At 46.4% G+C, this 18,278-nt stretch overlaps 1 protein-coding gene across 4 annotated transcripts in view; it reads left to right on the top strand.

Moving 5' to 3' along the window:
• kcnh6a (potassium voltage-gated channel, subfamily H (eag-related), member 6a) overlaps window positions 1-18,278 on the top strand; it is a 164,773-nt gene that overhangs the window by 52,956 nt on the left and 93,539 nt on the right. For all 4 annotated transcript variants that reach the window (XM_063037996.1, XM_063037997.1, XM_063037998.1 and 1 more), the window contains exons 3-4: window positions 14,597-14,752; window positions 16,714-17,118. In XM_063037996.1, coding sequence (XP_062894066.1) covers window positions 14,597-14,752; window positions 16,714-17,118 — 561 coding nt within the window. The remainder of the gene's footprint in view (window positions 1-14,596; window positions 14,753-16,713; window positions 17,119-18,278) is intronic.

Raw genomic sequence — 18,278 nt, forward strand, 5'->3', positions numbered from 1 at the left:
TCTCCAGCCCTTTATCTTTCCCATCCACCTGACTTCAACTATCACCTTCTGGCTATCCACCTTCCCCCCGCTTCTTATTCTGGCACCTTCCCCTTCCTTTCCATGTTGACATTAGTTGGCCGTTGCTAATTGCAGACTGGTAGTTTGGTCCCCGAATCAAATCCTGTGAAGCTTGCATTTATTATGGTTCTACACCAGTGAGAGGAGCCTCTGCTCTGGGCGATGAGCGTCTCTGTGTTCCAATCAGGCACTGGGCTCGGCATCCTGCCCAATCCACCGAACCCAGCACTGTTGTACTCACCAAGGTGAAAATTAAACAGCAGCAGGATGTGCAAAGCACATTCACGTCGACTAATTGGTGTTTATTAGCCAGTAGCAATCTGTTTCCACCACACATAACATGGATCCTTAAAGGTGTTGGTTTGTGCAGTGAAGTTTGGGAAAGAGAACAAACTGATGATGAGTATATTTTATTGTGGGGAAGGGGGCAGGAAGGAGAGCGTGAATTTTGCCGTGCACACACGGGGCACCAGGGAGCCTCACGCTGGCCCTACCTTTGTGTTGGCAGTTATTACCACTGGCTTGGGAGACTATCCGATAAACCCATCAGAAACAGGCTTCGCGTAACATTCTCCGTCGCCCGCTCACAAATTTAGAGATGCAAGATTCCAAGATGAACAGATGGCTTCAAGAGTCACCGTTCCAAACGTACCTACTTAGTCTTTGGCACAAATGAAATTATCTATTACAAATGAGGTGCTAAGATGCCATTTAAAAACTTGACTTTCCTAAAAGAAAAGCTCTGTCTGTTTATTATTAAACCGTCTGGAAATTTCAACCTGGTATTTTAAAGGTTTAAAAACAGAAGCAGGTTGAAATGCAGAGCAGCTTAAACAGCATGCAAATGAGTAAAAGACAGTTTAATAAATGGTCTATTATATTGTGCATAAAAATAAAGCTGTGGGCTTTAGATTAGATAAGTCGGTGGTAAGTGCAGTACAGGTGTGGCTCTCTGTGACAGGAGGAGGCAGAAGACAGCACAATCTTATGAATGTGAATTTTACAGTGGGCTTGTGGCAGCTCCCAACTTTAAGTATCTGGGCTCGCTTTCTCTTGAAAGTGCAAGAGCATGACATTGAGCAGTGTCCGATGTGCTCCTCTCAACTCCTGCCCAATACAAGCTCCAACTTCCTGAACTAGGGGAATGCCAATGTGTGCTTGGAGGGAATTCCTGCAGGACTGGGATTTCTCCTTCCCTGTGCAGCGGGGATGTAGTAGATGGTAGTGGTGGTCATGAGTGGGGGTGGGGGGGGGGGGGTTGATGGAAAAGGTTCTACTGAAGTGCTAAGCTCAATTTGGAAGTACTGTTTATCATCTCAAAGTTCAAAGTAAAGTTATCATCAAAGTACCTGTCACCATGTACAACCTTGAGATTCATTTTCTTGAGGGTAATCACAATAAATACAAGAAACACAGTAGCATCAACAAAAGACTGCACCCAACAGGACGGACAAACAACCAGTGTGCAAAAAAAGATGACAAACTATGCAAATACAAAAGAAAGAAAATAATAAATAAATAAGCAACAAATATCAAGAACATGAGATGAAGAGTCCTTGAAAGTGAGTCCATAGGTTGTGGGAACATTCCAGTGATAGAGTAAGTGAAGTTATCCCCTCTGGTTCGAGAACCTGACGGTTGAGGGTAGTAACTGTTCCTGAACCTGGTGGTGTGAATCCTGAGGCTCTTTCACCTTCTTCCTGATGGCAGCAGCAAGAAGAGAGCATGACCTGGGTGGTGGGGGTCCCTGATGATGGATGCTGCTTTCCTGCGATGACGCTCCATGGGGTGCTCAGTGGTGGGAGGGCTTTACCCGTAATAGACTGGGCCCCATATTCACTTTTTTGTAGGAGGGCACAGCAGGTATTTATTGCCCACCTCTTAATTACCCAGCAACTCGTGCATTTGTAGGGTTTTGAATCTGATCATGCGCTGAAGAGTGTGGCCAATGTAGGGTTCTGCATTCAGGTGATGGATTGGCCAGGTACAAACAGTCAGCTTCATTCCCCAACACGTGAGCTTTATGACAGTTTGATAGCTTCATGTTCACCACCACACACTACAGTCTTGCTCTGTCTTTTTAAGGAGTCATAGAGTACAGAGGCTGGCCCTTGGGCCCATCTAATCTGTGGCAACCTGTTTTTCTGCCTGGTCCCATCTACCTGCATCCATACCCCTCCATACCCCTGTCCATGTACCTATCCAAGCTTCTCTTAAATGCTGAAATTGAACTCGCATCCACCGCTTTTGTTGGTGGCTCATACCACCCTCTGAATGAAGTTGTTCCCCTTTGGGTTAGAGTCGGAGAAAAATACAGTACAAAAGCAGGCCCTTCAGCCCATCTAGTCTGTGTCAAACCATTTAAACTGCCTACTTCCATCTACCTGTACCTGGACTATAGCCACTACCATCCATGTACCTATCCAACTTCTCTTAAACATTTCCCCTTAAATATTTTGCCTTTCACCATAAACATATGACCACTACTTCTGCCAAACTCTATTTGGCAATCATTCATGTTCAAAAGCTTTAATATTTCTCATTCTGTGAATGAATGTAACAGGAATACACTTGCACTGTCCCAAGCCTGGTCTGACCCAGGGAACAGAAGCCAACTTGATCTGGCCAGTAAGGCAAACCTGTCAACTCTGTAACCAGTTCAGTGTGTTGTTACTGCACTCGCTCTGTGGTAATTATGACACTCCTTTAATAAGGAGACAAAAACTCTTCCCGGTACTTCTGGTATGGTCTCACCAGGGTCCTATACACAATTGCAGTAAAACTTGCCATCTGTACTCAACCCATAATAAACCCAATGCACCAATGGTTCTCCTCGTCTTGGTTGCTCTTCAGGTTGGCCTTAATTACCTTCAGTACTGTGCACCCTTGAGCACCCTAGATTATTTATATGATTTCAGATGGTACAGCCTCCACAGTGCCCTGAACTCAACATCATTGAGGCTGTTAGGGATTCCCTGGACAGACAGAAGCAAATGAGGCAGCCACAGTGTGGCGAGTTCTCCAAGATGCTTTGAACAACCTACCAGATGATTTTCTTGTAGAACTGCATGTCAGCGTACCTCAGAGAATCGATGCAGTTTTAAAGGCAAAGGGTGGTCACCCTAAATATTGATTTGATTTAGTTTTTACTGTTTACTGCCCTTTATAGTAATTGTTTTTGATATTTGGAAACTTTTCATTATTTTTGAAAGCATTTTTGCTTTACAGAATTTTCAAGACATAGAAAACCTACAGCACAATACAGGCCCTTCAGCCCACAATGCTGTGTCGAACATGTCCTTACCTTAGAAATTACCTAGGGTTACCCATAGCCCTCTATTTTTCTAAGCTCCATGTAGCCATCCAGGAGTCTCGTAAAAGACCCTCTTATCCGCCTCCACAACCGTTGCCGGCAGCCCATTCCACGCACTCACCACTCTCTGCGTTAAAATAAATAAGTAAATAAATCTTACCCCTGACATCTCCTCTGTACCTACTTCCAAGCAACTTAAAACTGTGCCCTCTTGTGCTAGCCATTTCAGCCCCAGGAAAAAGCTTCTGACTATCCACACGATCAATGCCTCTCAGCATCTTGTACACTTCTATCAGGTCACCTCTCATCATCCGTCGCTCCAAGGCAAAAAGGCCGAGTTCACTCAATCTATTCTCATCTGCAACCCTCCAATCCTACGGAACCTCTCCCGTCCCCATTGATAATGCAAAGATCATCACCAGAGACTCAGCAATCTCCTCCCTTGCCTCCCACAGTAGCCTGGGGTACATGTTGTCCAGTCCCAGTGACTTACCCAACTTGATGCTTTCCAAAAGCTCTATCACATCCACTTTCTTAATATCTACATGCTTAAGGTTTTCAGTCCTCTGTAAGTCATCCCTACAATTGCCAAAATCCTTTTCCATAGTGAATACTGAAGCAAGGTATTCATTAAGTATCTCTGCTACCTCCTCCGGTTCCATACACACATTTCCACTGTCACATTTGATGGGTCCTATTCCCTCACGTCTTACCCTCTTGCTCTTCACATACTTGTAGAATGCCTTGGGATTTCCCTTAATCCTGCTCGCCAAGGCCTTCCCATGGCACCTTCTGGCTCTCCTAATTTCTTTCTTAAACTCCTTCCTGCTAGCCTTATAATCTTCTAGATCTCTATCATTACCTAGTTTTTTGAACCTTTCATAAGCTTTTCTTCTTGTCTAGATTTGCGACAGCCTTTGTACACCATGGTTCCTGTACCCTACCGTCCTTTCCCTGTATCATTGGAACGTACCAATGCAGAATGCCACGCAAATATCCCCTGAACATTTGACACATTTCTGCCGTACATTTCCTTGAGAACATCTGTTCCCAATTTATGCTTCCAAGTTCCTGCCTGAAAGCCTCATATTTCCCCTTAATCCAATTAAACGCTTTCATAACTTGTCTGTTCCTATCCCTCTCCAATGTGATGGTAAAGGAGATAGAATTGTGATCAATATCTCCAAAATGCTCTCCCACTTTTTTTTATGTGCCAAAGACCTTTGTGCAGTACTGTATGTTTAGCAGTAAAGTTCAAAGTAAATTTATTAGCAAAGTATGTATGTTACCGTATACTACCTTGAGATTGATTTTCTTTCAGGCAATTATTGGGGGGGAGTAACAATAGAATTTTATGAACACCTATACAAAAGCAGACAGACTGAGCACCACCAATGTGCAAAAGAAGACATCTCTCACTGTTTGAAAAATGCTCCAGTTTCTCGCCGTTCTCACAGACAGATTTCCCATTCCCATCCACCCCTTTGGAGCAGTTCTGCTTCCTGCATGTCTCAGGGCTCACCTGCCTGGACCCCGCTCAGCTGACTTTGAGGACATGTAAGCATGAAGCTTGACTTAACGGGTGGCCTGCGCACATGTGGGTCCTGTCGAGCTTCGTGAGTCAGTTCAAAGTTGAGTGTAGTTACAGTTTCCATTACAAGCCTGTGTCGTACTATACGGTGGGTTTTGGTACTTGTTTTCAGAGATGGGATAACTGGTGTGCTTCTGGAATTATTCCCCTACTGTAGAAACAATCAATGAAATTGTGGATCGGCTGATTGTGTGTGCAATCACTGCTGTCTGTTTGAACTATCCCACTGCGCACAGCCGCTGCTGTCCTATCTGTGCGAGCCAGCCCATTGCGCACGGCTGCTGCTGTCCTGTCTGTGCAAGCCACCCCATACAGATCCCACCCAGCTCGCTGCTTTCAACAGCTGTTTACCAAATCCTATCTGCCCACGGCATAGTCAGTGCCTTTTTAATGAGCTGAATTGCAATGAGATGCTTAAATTCTAACAAAAATATACTTCATAATCAGTTCCCATTAATTCCCCAAACACCTCCCTGGAATTGTGAATCTAGTCTTATCACACTGAGGAATATTACTGCTGGCAAAAGGAATGTTTCCATTTAAGGAGCACATAAAACTTCTCTGTCTGTCCCAGCACGCACTCCCAGGGCAGGGATAATGCAGGGGTCTTTCAAAGGACAGTGAACAGAACGAATAAGAGAGGCACCTTCGGGCTGGGAGGCTGTGTTTTGCAGATTAAGATGGGGTCAAGCTCTGTGCCCTTTACTTTATCGGTGATTTGGCAGAAGGCATCAAGTGGAATATATCCAAATCTGCAGATGATTCAAGTTTCAGTGGCTCAAGGCCAAGTGTACGAGCAGAACACAAGAAGATAAGAGTGTAAGGTGGAAAATGTTCAGTCAAGTACCTTGGGAGAAAAATGGGGCATTTTTGAAACATTGAGGTTCAGTGGGACCTGGATGTCCCTGTCCATGAACCACTGGAAGTTAGATTGTGAGTACTGCAAGTCATTTGGAGGGCGAGCAGTGCGATGGCATTTATTGGCTGACATGTGACTGAAAGAGTGGAGGGCCCCGGTGAAATTCCATCGGCAGCATCCTGGACAAATCTGGTCTCCCTACATAAGCAAGGATAGAGGTATGCAAATTTATGAGAGGGTATGGATAGGATAAATGCTTGTAGGCTTTTTCGCCTCAGGCTGGATGAGACTAGGAGCATGAAATTCAGGGCAGAAAATGTAAAACGAAATGTTGCAATTTTACAAAATGCTAGTTAGACTGCAGTAAATCATGAACACGAGATACTAGAAATCCAAAGCAACACTCACCATTCCCCATTCTGACCTCTTACCTCTTCTCACCTGCCTATCACCTGCCCCTTATCCTTCCATTTCTTCCATGGTCCACTCTCCCCTCTCATAAGATTCCTCCTCCAGCCCTTGACCTTTCCCACCCACCTGGTTTCACCTATCATAAGCAAGAGACAATCTGTAGATGCTGGAAATCCGAACAACACACAAAATGCTGGAGGAACTCAGCAGGGCAGGCAGCATCTATGGAAAAGAGTACAGTCAACGTTTCAGGCTGAGACCCTTTGGCAGGACTGGAGAAAAAAATGATGAGGAGTCAGAGTAAGAAGTTGAGGGGAGGAGAGTAGCTATGGTATTGCAACTTCCAAAAAACGTTTTCAATTTCCTTTGTAGAATAAGCAGAGAGTTTTCTATAAAGATTTACGTTCTTCATAGCAGGCTGTCACTCACCACAATGAATTCACTCCATGGAACTGGGTTGGTAGCTGTGTTATGTTCCACTGCTTTTAGAGTGGGTCTCTGCTCTGCCTCACATTCATGCTGATGATAAGTCTGTTATTGTGCAGAGACCAGAGACTGACCACAAGCAGAAGAGAAGGCCCTCCAGTTCTCAGCCTGTCTGTTGATCAGTAAGATCATGCTGACCTTGCATGAGTTCAGATCCAGCAATGTCAGAAAGAACAGGACATGTATAATAAGAAGCATCTGTGTCTGGCCAAATCCAGCACAGACCACACAACCTTGTCTGGAACAGAAAAAGGAGAGAAATTTCTCTTTGTTAATAATGCCTGCTGCATGTCAGTAGATAAGACCTTAAGACATAGGATCAGAATTAGGCCATTCCATCACGGCTGTTTTATTATCCCTCTCGACATCTTTCTCCTGCTTTCTCCCCATAATCTTTGACACCCTGACTTATCAAGAACCTAGCAACCTCCGCTTTAGATAAACAAAGACTTCATCTCTGTTCTAAATGGATGTCCCTCTGTTCTGAGGCTGTGTCCTCTGGTCCTAGACTCTCCCGCCATGGGAAACATCCTCTCCACATCCACTCTATCTAGGCCTTTCAACATTCAATAGGTTTTAATGAGATTCCCCCCCCCCCGCCCGCACCCAGCCTTCTAAGCTCCAGCAAATACATACCCAAAGCCATCAAAAGCTCCTCATACTTTAACCTTTTCATTACTGGATTATTCTTGTGAACCTCCTCTGGTTCCTCTCTAATGCCAGCACATTTTTTCTTAGGCAAGGGGCCCAAAACTGCACTGTGACCAATGCATTATAACCTCAGCATTACATCTTTGATTTTATATTCTGCTCCTCTCAAAATTAGTGCTGACTTTCTATTTGGCTTTCTTATTGCCAAATCAACCTGCAAATGAACCTTTAGGGAATACTGCATGAGGACTCAAAAGTCCCTTTGCACCTCTGATTTCTGAATTTTCTGCCTGTTTAGAAAATGGTCTACACCTTTATTCCTTCTGTCAAAGTGCTTGACTGTACATTTCGCTACATTATATTCCATCTGCCAATTATTTGCCCATTCTTCCAATCGGTCAAAATCCTTCTGCAGTCTCACTGCTTCCTCAACACTATTTGCCCCTCCACCTCTCTCCTTGTATCATCTGCAAATTTGGCCACAAAACTTCAGAAAGTTTCCTTACTGAGGTATATTTAAAGGTATTTCCCAGGGTTTGTACTTGAACCATTGAGGAAGGAAGCAATGCTGAATCTGGTTCTGGAAGCTGACCAAATATCAGTAGATGATCAGCTGCCATGTTATTGTAATGTTTATGTTAAGATGGAAAAGAGCGAAGAGCAGTCGAAGTCAGAGGGTCCATGGATCCCTCGGTTAATGGTAGGGGTCCATGGCATTTTTTAGATTGACCTAAGTAGAAACAGATGAGGATCAGTGTCAATGGGATGAGGGAGGTTTTGGGAGGGAAAAGGCAATTTCTCTAGGAGATAAAAGGATGAGGGAGTAGGTGAATGAGAAAAAGGGGAGAATGTAACAGAAGTAGGAAAGATTTAGAAAGCTATAAGAAGTGAGGAGAGAAAATTGAGCAAGTGGGGAAAAAGAGGCTGCTATAATGGTGAAGATGAAAGTTTTCTCCTGGCACATGATAAGGAAATATGCCAATTGGAGCACAAAGGAGTGATCTATGCAGGTGGACAGGCAGGATAGCTAGGTACTTCTTATTGGACTGTACTGAGGAAGAGGGTGTTGCCAAAGTCCAAATAAACACAGAAGGAATGGAGGCAAGGGGCTTGGTGAAAATTAATGAACTTGGTACAAACATAGAATTCTCCAACTTCCGGTAATTCCCTCCCCCTCCCTTCCCCTATCCCAGTTTCACTCTGCCCCCTCCCGCAGCTGCCTATCACCTCCCTCATGGTTCTGCCTCCTTCTACTACCCATTGTGTTTTCCCTTATTCCTTCTTCACCTTTCCTGCCTATCACCTCCCTGCTTCCCCTCCCCCACCCCTTTATCTTTCCCCTTACTGGTTTTTCACCTGGAACCTACCAGCCTTCTCCTTTCCACCCTCCCCCCACCTTCTTTATAGGGCCTCTGCCCCTTCCCTCTTCATTCCTGACGAAGGGTTCCGGCCCGAAACATCAACCGATCTTTTCCACGGATGCTGCCCGACCTGCTGAGTTCCTCTAGCATGTTGTGAGTGTTGAAAATTAATGGAGAAGGCGTAAGAAAGGTGCCAGTGTTCAAAGATGTCTTCCTGGGTGGGATGAGCCCCTGGTTGCTGAGAGATGTGACAGTGGAGATTTTAGAAGGGATAGATGTAATTTCATCCTGCTGAGATAGAGTAGTGGTGGGCCCCCTTGTTTATTTACTTATTTATTTAGAGAGCACCACAGAACAGGCCCTTCCAGCACAATGAGGCGCACTGCTTGTGCATCCTGCCATACAATTGCAGGAGAGTCATTGTAACCTTAGTGGATTTAGAAAGAATGAACAAGGATGGTCAGCACAGGTGATGCTTTATAAAGGAAGGTGTCTCTTTACTACATGATAGGTCGTTGTTGGGGGCAGACTTACAGTGATGCTATAAAGGTCATGAACCCTGTAGAATTTTATCTGTTTCTGCGTAAATATGACCTAAAATGTGATCAGATCCTCACTCAAGTCCTTAAACTAGATAAAGAGAACCCAATTGTAGAAATAATACAAAAACATTATACTTGTTCATTTATTTTTTGAGAAAAATTATCCAATATTACATGTATTTGTTGGAAAAAGTATGTGAACCTTTGCTTTCAATAACTGGCGTGACTCTCTTGTATGGCAATAACTTCAAACAAATGTAACTATTGAACAGTCCTGTACGTCGGCTTGGAGGAATTTTAGGCCACTCCTTCGTACAAAACTGCTTCAACTCTGGGATGTTGGTGGGCTTCCTTTCATGAACTGCTTGCTTCAGGTCCATCCATAATATTTCTATAGGAATTAAGGTCCGGACTTTGACTCAGCCATTCCAAAACATGAAATTTCAGGGACTGCTACCCTGACATTCTCCTGTAAAATGTATGATACAATTTTGAATTCATTGTTCCCTTGACAATTGCAAGTTGCCCAGGCCCTGATGCAGCAAAGCAGCCCCAAACCATGATGCTCCTTCCATCATGCTTCACATTTGGGATGAGGTGTTGGTTTGCAGTGCCCTTCTTCCTCCAAACATAGCAATGGTGCATTTCTGCTAAAAAAACTTTTGTCTCATCTGTCCTCAGAGCATTGTCCCAGAAGCATTGTAGAACATCCAGGTGGTCTTTTGCAAACTTGGGATGTGTAGCAATGTTGTGTTTTGGAGAGCAATGGTTTCCCCCCATGGTGTCCTTCCATGAAAACCATCTTTCTCAGTGTTTTTCTTATAGTGGACACATGAACAGAGACTTTAGCAAGTTCTAGAGATTTCTGAAGGTCTTCTGCTGTTGCCCTTGGGTTCTTTTTCACCTCCTTTAGCATGGCATGTTGTGGTCTTGGTGTGATCTTCGCAGGATGCCCACTCCTAGGGAGAGTAGCAACAGTACTGAGTTTCCTCCATTTGCAGACAATTTCTCTTACTGTGGACTGATGAACACTCAGGTCTTTAGAAACGCTTTTGTAGCCTTTTCCAGCTTCATGCATCTCTACAATTCTTCTTCTAAGGTCCTCTGAAAGTTGTTTTGATTGAGGCATGGCGAACATAAACAAATCATTCTTGAGAAGACCAGGCTCTGTCAGTGACCTGACTTTGTGTGTCTTTTTTTATAGGGCAGGGCACCTCTCCAACCCACACTTCCAAACACATCTCATTGATCGGAACACCTGACTCCAAATACCTTTTGTAGAAGGCATTACCCCAGAGGATCACATACTTTTTCCAACAAATACATGTAATATTGGAATCATTTTTCTTAATAAATGAACAAGTATAATGTTTTTGTATTATTTAATTAATTGGGTTCTCTTTAGTGTGAAGATCTGATCACATTTTAGGTCATAAATGTGCACCCCCCCCCCACAATCTTCAAACAGGTAGCCCAGTATACTCCTGTGTCAATGAGAGGTACAGAATGGCATGTCAGGAGTAGCAGCAGGTGCATCTAAGCTACAATGTGGGGCTAGAGGAACAGCCTTACCACATCTTCTTATCAATGGTATGGGGCAGTTAAACAGGTCACAGCAGGAGGAGTCTGCAAGAGCATCCCAAACCTCAGCAATGGTGGGACCCAGCAGGTGAGTGTTAGGACGAGGCACTCATGGCTGTGTCCACCCAACGTGCCAAGTGCCTATGGAGGAAAATAAGCAGTTGAATTGTTGTGCTGAGGTTCCCGCCTTCTCCCTTTATGTTATGGTGTCAGTACAATGGGTGATGGCTGGTGGGGTCGTGGCACCTGTACTGGATTTTGAGGCAAATGGCCCCGGGTTGGAATCTGGCCGGCTCCTTGCACGCTTTCCATCCATGCTCAGTTGAGCATTGAGCTAGCAACTCGGCCTTGTAAAAAACAGACAAATGCAACAGAAACAGCAAGGTTGCCACTGATACGCCTCAAGGCGTGGAGAGGAACAAAAGAAACAGTGGGTAATACCATGTTCTGCAGCACCTCTGTTCCTTAGGTGAGGAGCTGTGCACCACATGGTGATGTGTCTGTGTTGCTGACTGACCAGAACACCCCTTCCAGCCTGCAGGGCCTCGTCACCGGGGGAGGCTGTAGCTTTAAGACCGCACTCTGTGTATTAACTTCCTCTCTGTTTTCCCACTGAAGTTCATAGTGTCCGTCTCCACTTTAGCCAGAGGCTGCAAATCCTGCTTGTCAGTGGTGCAGACCCCTGGCCTTGTTCCCAGGAATGTAGCTGGAACTGTTTTATCTTGTTAGTGCGTTAGCATCACATGCAGTAGATCACAGAGCAACAATTAAGCTGCACTTCATGTTACACGATGCAGCGGGTAACCTCCCGTGTTTCTGTAGACGGCCATCTCTTCCTGCCCTGACTTAACTTGTCCACAAATGGATCGGTTTAGTGAGCCATTGGTTGATGAGGAAATGCTTTGGTGGTAGGGGTGGGAGAAGGGGCATGGTGATGGGGCCTGCAGTTTACCAACCCAGCCTTGGAAGCGTGGTCACTCCGTGGGGTTTCCTGTTTTAATCTCGAAACTTGGTCCCACAACACAAGGGCTTTAACTAGTACCATTAGTGACGTTCTAACCCCAAACTACTGATGTTTGCATGAAACCTCCCCCAGCTTCATCCTCAACACTGCCAGGATATATCATATTCAGTTTTTGTGAGTGAAGGCCGCAGACTGTCGTTACAGAGTGGCCTTTGACCTCTCTGACGTTCCTCGTACAGGACCAGTTCCAGGCATTGCCCTGAAAGGGATGCGGTTGGGCTCAGCCCCCTGCCCTGCGCTGATGTGTTGCAGTTCGCGCAGTTTATGGAATGCAGCCAATGTGCCTGATCGCTGGAGCTATTCTTAAAGGGACAAAGCTCAGTCCAAGTTTCCAGTTCCAGGGGTGGGGACAGCTCCTGAGTGAAGGGGTGGGTAGGTAAGGAAGGTCTGGTGGTGGGGAGGGGTGACGGTGGAGGTTGTCAGGGAAGCTCTCTGTGAGGTTCCGTGGAGCCTCTGAATGCCTGCAATCAGAACAAGCCTCGGGTGGCTGGGAATGAATGTTGAAGCATTAAGGAGAGACTGTGTAAACTGGGTTTGTTTTCCCTGGCTTCATGGTGGGGAAGTGTCTGGAGTTTAAAGGCGTTCAAAATCCTGAGGAGTAGAGGTGGGGGAGAGTGAGAGACATTTCTCACTGGCAGAGGTGTATGAAATCAGAACTGTAAGTTTAATGTTAAGAGCATGGAGATTTGGGGAGAGTGTATCAGGAAGAACTAGAGGAGTTTTAGAATCAGAAACGCACTGCCTGCAGGGGTGGCAGAGATGGGGACTCTCAGAGTTGAAGCAGAATTTGAATGAGCTCCGGTACCACCAGGAAGAGACTACTGCGGACCAAAGTTCAAAGTAAATTTGTTATCAAAGTACATATATGTCACCCATATACAGCCCTGAGATTCATTTTCTTGCAGGCATACTCCATAAACTCAACAACCATAATAGAATCAATGAAGGACCACACCCAACAGGGCGGACAACCAGTGTGTGCACAAGACAACAAACAGTGCAAATACAAACGTAAAAACCTAATAATAAATAATTAAGTAAGAAATATTGAGAACTTGAGATGAAGAGTCCTTGAAAGTGAGTCCATAGGTTGTGGAAACAGTTCAGTGATAAGGCGAGTGAAGTTATCAAATCTGGTTCAAGAGCCTGATGGTTGAGGGGTAATGACTGTTCCTGGGCCTGGTGGTGTGAGTCCTGAGGCTCTTGTACCTCCTTCCTGATGGTAAAAGAGAGCATGACCTGGGTGGTGGGGATCCCTGATGATGGATGCTGCTTTCCTGCAACAACGCTCCATGTAGATGTGCTCAGTGGTGGGGAGACTTCACCTGTGATGGACTGAGTCATAACCACTACTTTTTGTAGGATTTTCTGTTCAATAGCATTGGTGTTTCCACACCAGGCTGCAATGCAGCCAGTCAATATACTCTCCACCACACATCCGTAAAAGTTTGTCAAAGTTTTAGATGTCATGCAGAATCTTTGCAAACTCCTAAGGAAGTAGAGGTGCTGCTGAACTTCCTTTGTAATCATGCTTGCACACTGGACCCCGGACAAGTCCTGTGAAATGATAACACTGAAGAATTTAACGTTGCTGACCACCTCTACCTCTGATCCTCCGATGAGAACTGGCTCATGGACCTCCAGTTTCCAACTCCTGAAGTCAATAATCAGTTCCTTGGTCTTGCTGACATTGAGTAAGAGGTTGTTGTGACTTCACTCAGGCAGATTTTCAATCTCCCGCCTATATGCTGATTTCGCCAATGACAGTGGTGTCATCAGCAAACTTGAATATGGGAAATGGGATTGGTTTAGTTGGGGTCTTGATGCTCAGCAAAGGCTTAGGACGCTGAAGTTCCTGTTTTCTGGTTGTCTAAATCTATGATCTCTGCTCTCTGATCAGTTGTCCAGGAGCTTTAAAACCATTTAAATTATATTCATGTCTCCAGTCCATTGGCTTGATTCTGGGGCCTGGCAGTAAATGTTTAGCCCAGCATTCACTATGCTCATTGTCCAAGTACTCCACACAGTGTGCCACACAGCTGGTGTGTACAGTCCACGTGAGGTCCTCGGTGATGAGTATGCCGAGGAACTTAAAGCTGTTTACCCTCTCAACCCCAGATCCATTGATGTCAATAGGGGTTAGCCCGTCTCCATTCCTCCTGTAGTCCACACCAGCTCCTTTGTGTTTGCCTGCTGTGTTGAAGAACTGTGGGCCTGGGATTGGGAAGAACCCAACGTCTGTTATGGTTGGTGCATAGACAGATGACATCTCTGGACCTTGTCTGAGGGCATGGGGGCTGATGGACATCTCGACCAGGAGAGGGTCAGACGAGCTCAGCCCTGTCCAGCTCAGCTACTGCCACACAGCTAGTGGAGGCAGTAAGGCTCTTAAGAGAGGAGATGCACATGACGTCCATACCTGGGTTGAATGGTGGGGGTGATGTCCCTTGTTGTGTATTTAATATTTCAGTCATGTTTGAGTAATATTGTAATATATTGTTTGATAAGCATTCCTGTTCGTTTAAATAATTCATTATGGTTCTCTGTAAAAATACATGAATTGTATACATCATGACACCACCACGCTTAAAGTAAACATGAAGTTAGACTCTCATTTTGGACTCCTGTGGCTTCCTTTGAATTAGTTTAATGTTTGAAGTTATAAAACATAACATTCCTCAACACCAACCGCGCTTCGCCATGTTTCTGTTTTCCAGGCTCGTGCTTGCCCTGTCTAGTGGACGTGGTCCCGGTCAAGAATGAGGAGGGGGCGGTTGCTATGTTCATCATGAACTTCGAGGAGCTGAGGGGCGCCACGCACAAGCCAGGCAGAGGGCGGAATCACAAGCTGGCCCCGGACTGCTGCACTTCCAGTAGGTACCACACGGTGGCAGAGTCAGCACATCTACAGACTGGGTAGTCAGTTTCCTGGGTTGGTCCCAGTTCTCAGCCACAGTAACAGCACCACGTACACACACACCGCACTCTCAGCAGGTTCCAAGTGCTCATAGGAAACCCTGTCTCAAAATCCATGGAGTTCTCAGCGGATGTGATCTACAGGAGTTGTGGGAAGAACCAAATGCATCTTTCATATGGGTTTGGTCAGGGGTCGAGATCTCAGCCGTCCGTTATTCAGTGATGTCTGGACTGACGATGCACCCAGTAATGACCAGAGCACAGCTAGTGTACTGTCAACACCCTAACCCCCGTTTACCACACCCCCTCCCCACCCCAGCTGGGAGAGTACAGCTCAATGCAGAGTAAAGCTTCGTTCACACCATCCTTGCAAGGGCTGGATGTGGAGGTTGTCCTCTCAGCTTAAACTAAGGACATACTCGTGGTCACAGATCCTGGTGAGGATGCAGGAGTGGTCTCTGACATGTTCTTTGCTCAAATCAATTGTGAGAAACATTCCGCACTCCTCGTTAGGTCAGTGGTGGGTGCACTCCTTGCTGGAGGAGTTGAGACTGTTTGTCTGAGGCACCACACACCACCTCTGTCTGGGAGATGGAAGTGAAGGACAACATCCGGGTTAATATTAACCCCACATTCTCATCAACAAACCCCAGGATGTGGAGAACTTGACCAAGTTGACCCTGACCCAGCCACAGTCTTGGAAATGCCCTCTGTGCTGGTGCAAGGTGCATGGAGAGGTTTCCCAAATGAGCTTGGACACACCATGGTGGTCCATACTGTGGCAGAGATCTTTCAATGCAGGAGACATCCCCCTTTACACTGGGACCTGAGGTGGAGACTGTGCTACAGAGAAGTATAAGTTGTAAGTTGGTTCTCATGCTCCCAGCCCCTCTACCAATCCTGTTTTCCATATTCATCCTGAGTGTGAGATGCCACAACCCTTGCTTGAGTTTCTAAAGGGGCTGCTCCTTATGTTTTGCTTGCACTTCAACCCTATGCTCCTGATCTGCGGTGGGGTGAGTAGTTTGTGAAGAGAAGGGTCTCCGCGTTGGTTTGTTCCCTGACATGGCCAAAGCGGTCACTCACAGGTCCGAGCCCTGGGCCATGAACTGTGGAGTCACCAGCCTGTCCCTCTTCCGAGGATATGTCCATGCCTGGATATTCCTGGAGAAAGAACATGCTGGATCCATTGGCTTTTTGGAACTGTCGAGGGACAGTGATGTGAAAAGAATGTAATCACAATCTTGGGTAGAAATTACATTCTGGGCCAATATCAGCACCCACACCCTGCACCATTCTCCCTCTACACCTCACACCCATACCCCTCTCTCTTTCCGCCCCCTCACCCCCCATGTTGCTTTGCCCCTATGCTGTCCCTGGAGCTTTGGCCTCGATGAACTCTGTTCCCTGGACTCGAACTCAGATACCCAACCAACAGAGCAAGGCAAGCTCCCGGGTCTGCAGAGGGTCACACGGCTCAGGCTCGTGGAGTTTGAGAGGCAGGACAGGAAACACCAGGTGCTGCTTCAGACTGAAATGTCAGCCTTTATCCCCACTGACCCTGGGCGTCAATCCCCCCCCCATTCCAAAACGCTCAATCCACTCTCTGTCCTATGAGACACCGGACTCCACCCTCTCTCTCCCCACACCTGTCCTCTCTGCTTCCTCCTCCCTCGCCTGCTACCCTGTCCTCCTCTCATGTCCCCTTGCCCTCCCTCTCAACCCAGCTGTGTCTGCTCTGCCCCTCTAGTCTTGTACCCCCAAACCCTCACCCTGTGCTGTCCTCTGCCCACCCTCTTCTCTAACCCCCCCCAGATGATGTTGCCCCTCCTGACCCATCTCTTTCCCCTCCTCCCTCTCTGCCCCTTTCTCCGTGTGGCTGTGCCAGTATCTGAACCCGTTTCCTCCCTCTCTCCAGGCCGAGGGAAGGTCTTTAAGCTGAAGCTGCCCTCTCTGCGGACCATGACCCTAAGCCAGCAGTCCCTGGCCAAAGAGGGCTTTGATGCAGTGGCAGATGACCAGCCGCAGTCGGACCGAGACTCACTGGCCATGCAGGACCTGCGGGGTCCCCGTGGCGACAACTGTGCGCAGCCCAAGACCGCTGAGTGGGAATCTCTGACGGATCTCCTCGACCATTCGGCTGTGTGTGATCCCTCGCCGGGACGGGGCCAGGATCCAGACCTCCGATGTACCAACTCTAATCTGATACAGATCCAGTCCGGGGAGAGCTGCCCCAGCATCAGGAGGGCCTCCTCCGTCGACAACATCGAGATGATGAGGAACAAGTTCGAGAAGAAATTCAAGGAGAAGAAACCACCTTCAGGTGAGAAAGAGCCAAAATCATTCTTGGATCTTCCAGCTACTGGGCCCTTGGAAATGTGAGCCCCAGACAGTGCCCTGATACTAACTTGGTTCAGGTGTAGACCAGCATCCAAAGGTGCTGCACTCTGGCCACATGGGTCATACCTGAAATGAGATCAGGCATTTGCTGCTTGTGGTCTCTGTGAACATTAACTCCTGGCTTTTACCCAGTCACTTTCATGCTGGTGAAGCTGCAAAATCTCTCCAGCTACTGGGGCCAAGATAAAATGCAGGAGTTATGGAACAGGCCTTTCAGGCTGTCTAGTCTGTGCCAAACGATTAATCTGCTTAGTCCCATCAACCTGGACCCGGACCATAGTCCTCCCAACCTCTCCCAACCATGTACCTATCCAAATTTCTCTTAAATGTTGAAATCAAGCCTGAATCCATCAGCTCAGGGTGAGGAAGTTCCCTTTCATGTTCCCCTTAAACATTTTACCTTTCACCCTTAACACATGACCTCCAGTTCTCGTCTCGCCTCAACCTCAGTGGAAAAACCCTGCTTGCGTTTCCCTGATCTATACCGCTCATAATTTTGTATACCTCTCTCAAGTCTCTCCTCAACTTTTTATGTTCCAGGGAATAAAGTTCTAACCTATTCAATCTAACTGGGCTCTGCCAGACATGGCAACATCCTTGTAAGTTTTTTCAACCGTGTTTATATCATTCCTTTAGGTAGATGACCTCACCAATGTCCCATAGAACTTCAACATAACATTCCAATTCCTGTACTCAATACATTGTTTTCTGAAAGACAATGTGCCAAAAGCTTTCTTTATGACCCTATCTACCTGTGATGCCACTTTCAAAGAATTATGGACCTGTATTCGCAGATCCCTTTGTTCTACCACACTCCTCAGTGCCCGAACACTCACTGTGTAAGACAAAGTCGCACTTGTCTGCATTAAATTCCACCTGCCATTTTTCAGCCCATTTTTCCAGCTGGTCTAGATCCCTCTGCAAGCCATGATAGGCTTCCTCACTGTCCACTACACCCCCAATCTTGGTGTCATCCACAAATTTGCTGATCCAGTTTACCACATTACCATCCAGATCATTGATATAGATGACAAACAATAGCAGACTCACCACTGATCCCTGGATCACACCACTAGTCACAGG

This window comes from Mobula hypostoma, chromosome X1, assembly GCF_963921235.1.
Source record: "Mobula hypostoma chromosome X1, sMobHyp1.1, whole genome shotgun sequence".
Classification (NCBI taxonomy): domain Eukaryota; kingdom Metazoa; phylum Chordata; class Chondrichthyes; order Myliobatiformes; family Myliobatidae; genus Mobula; species Mobula hypostoma.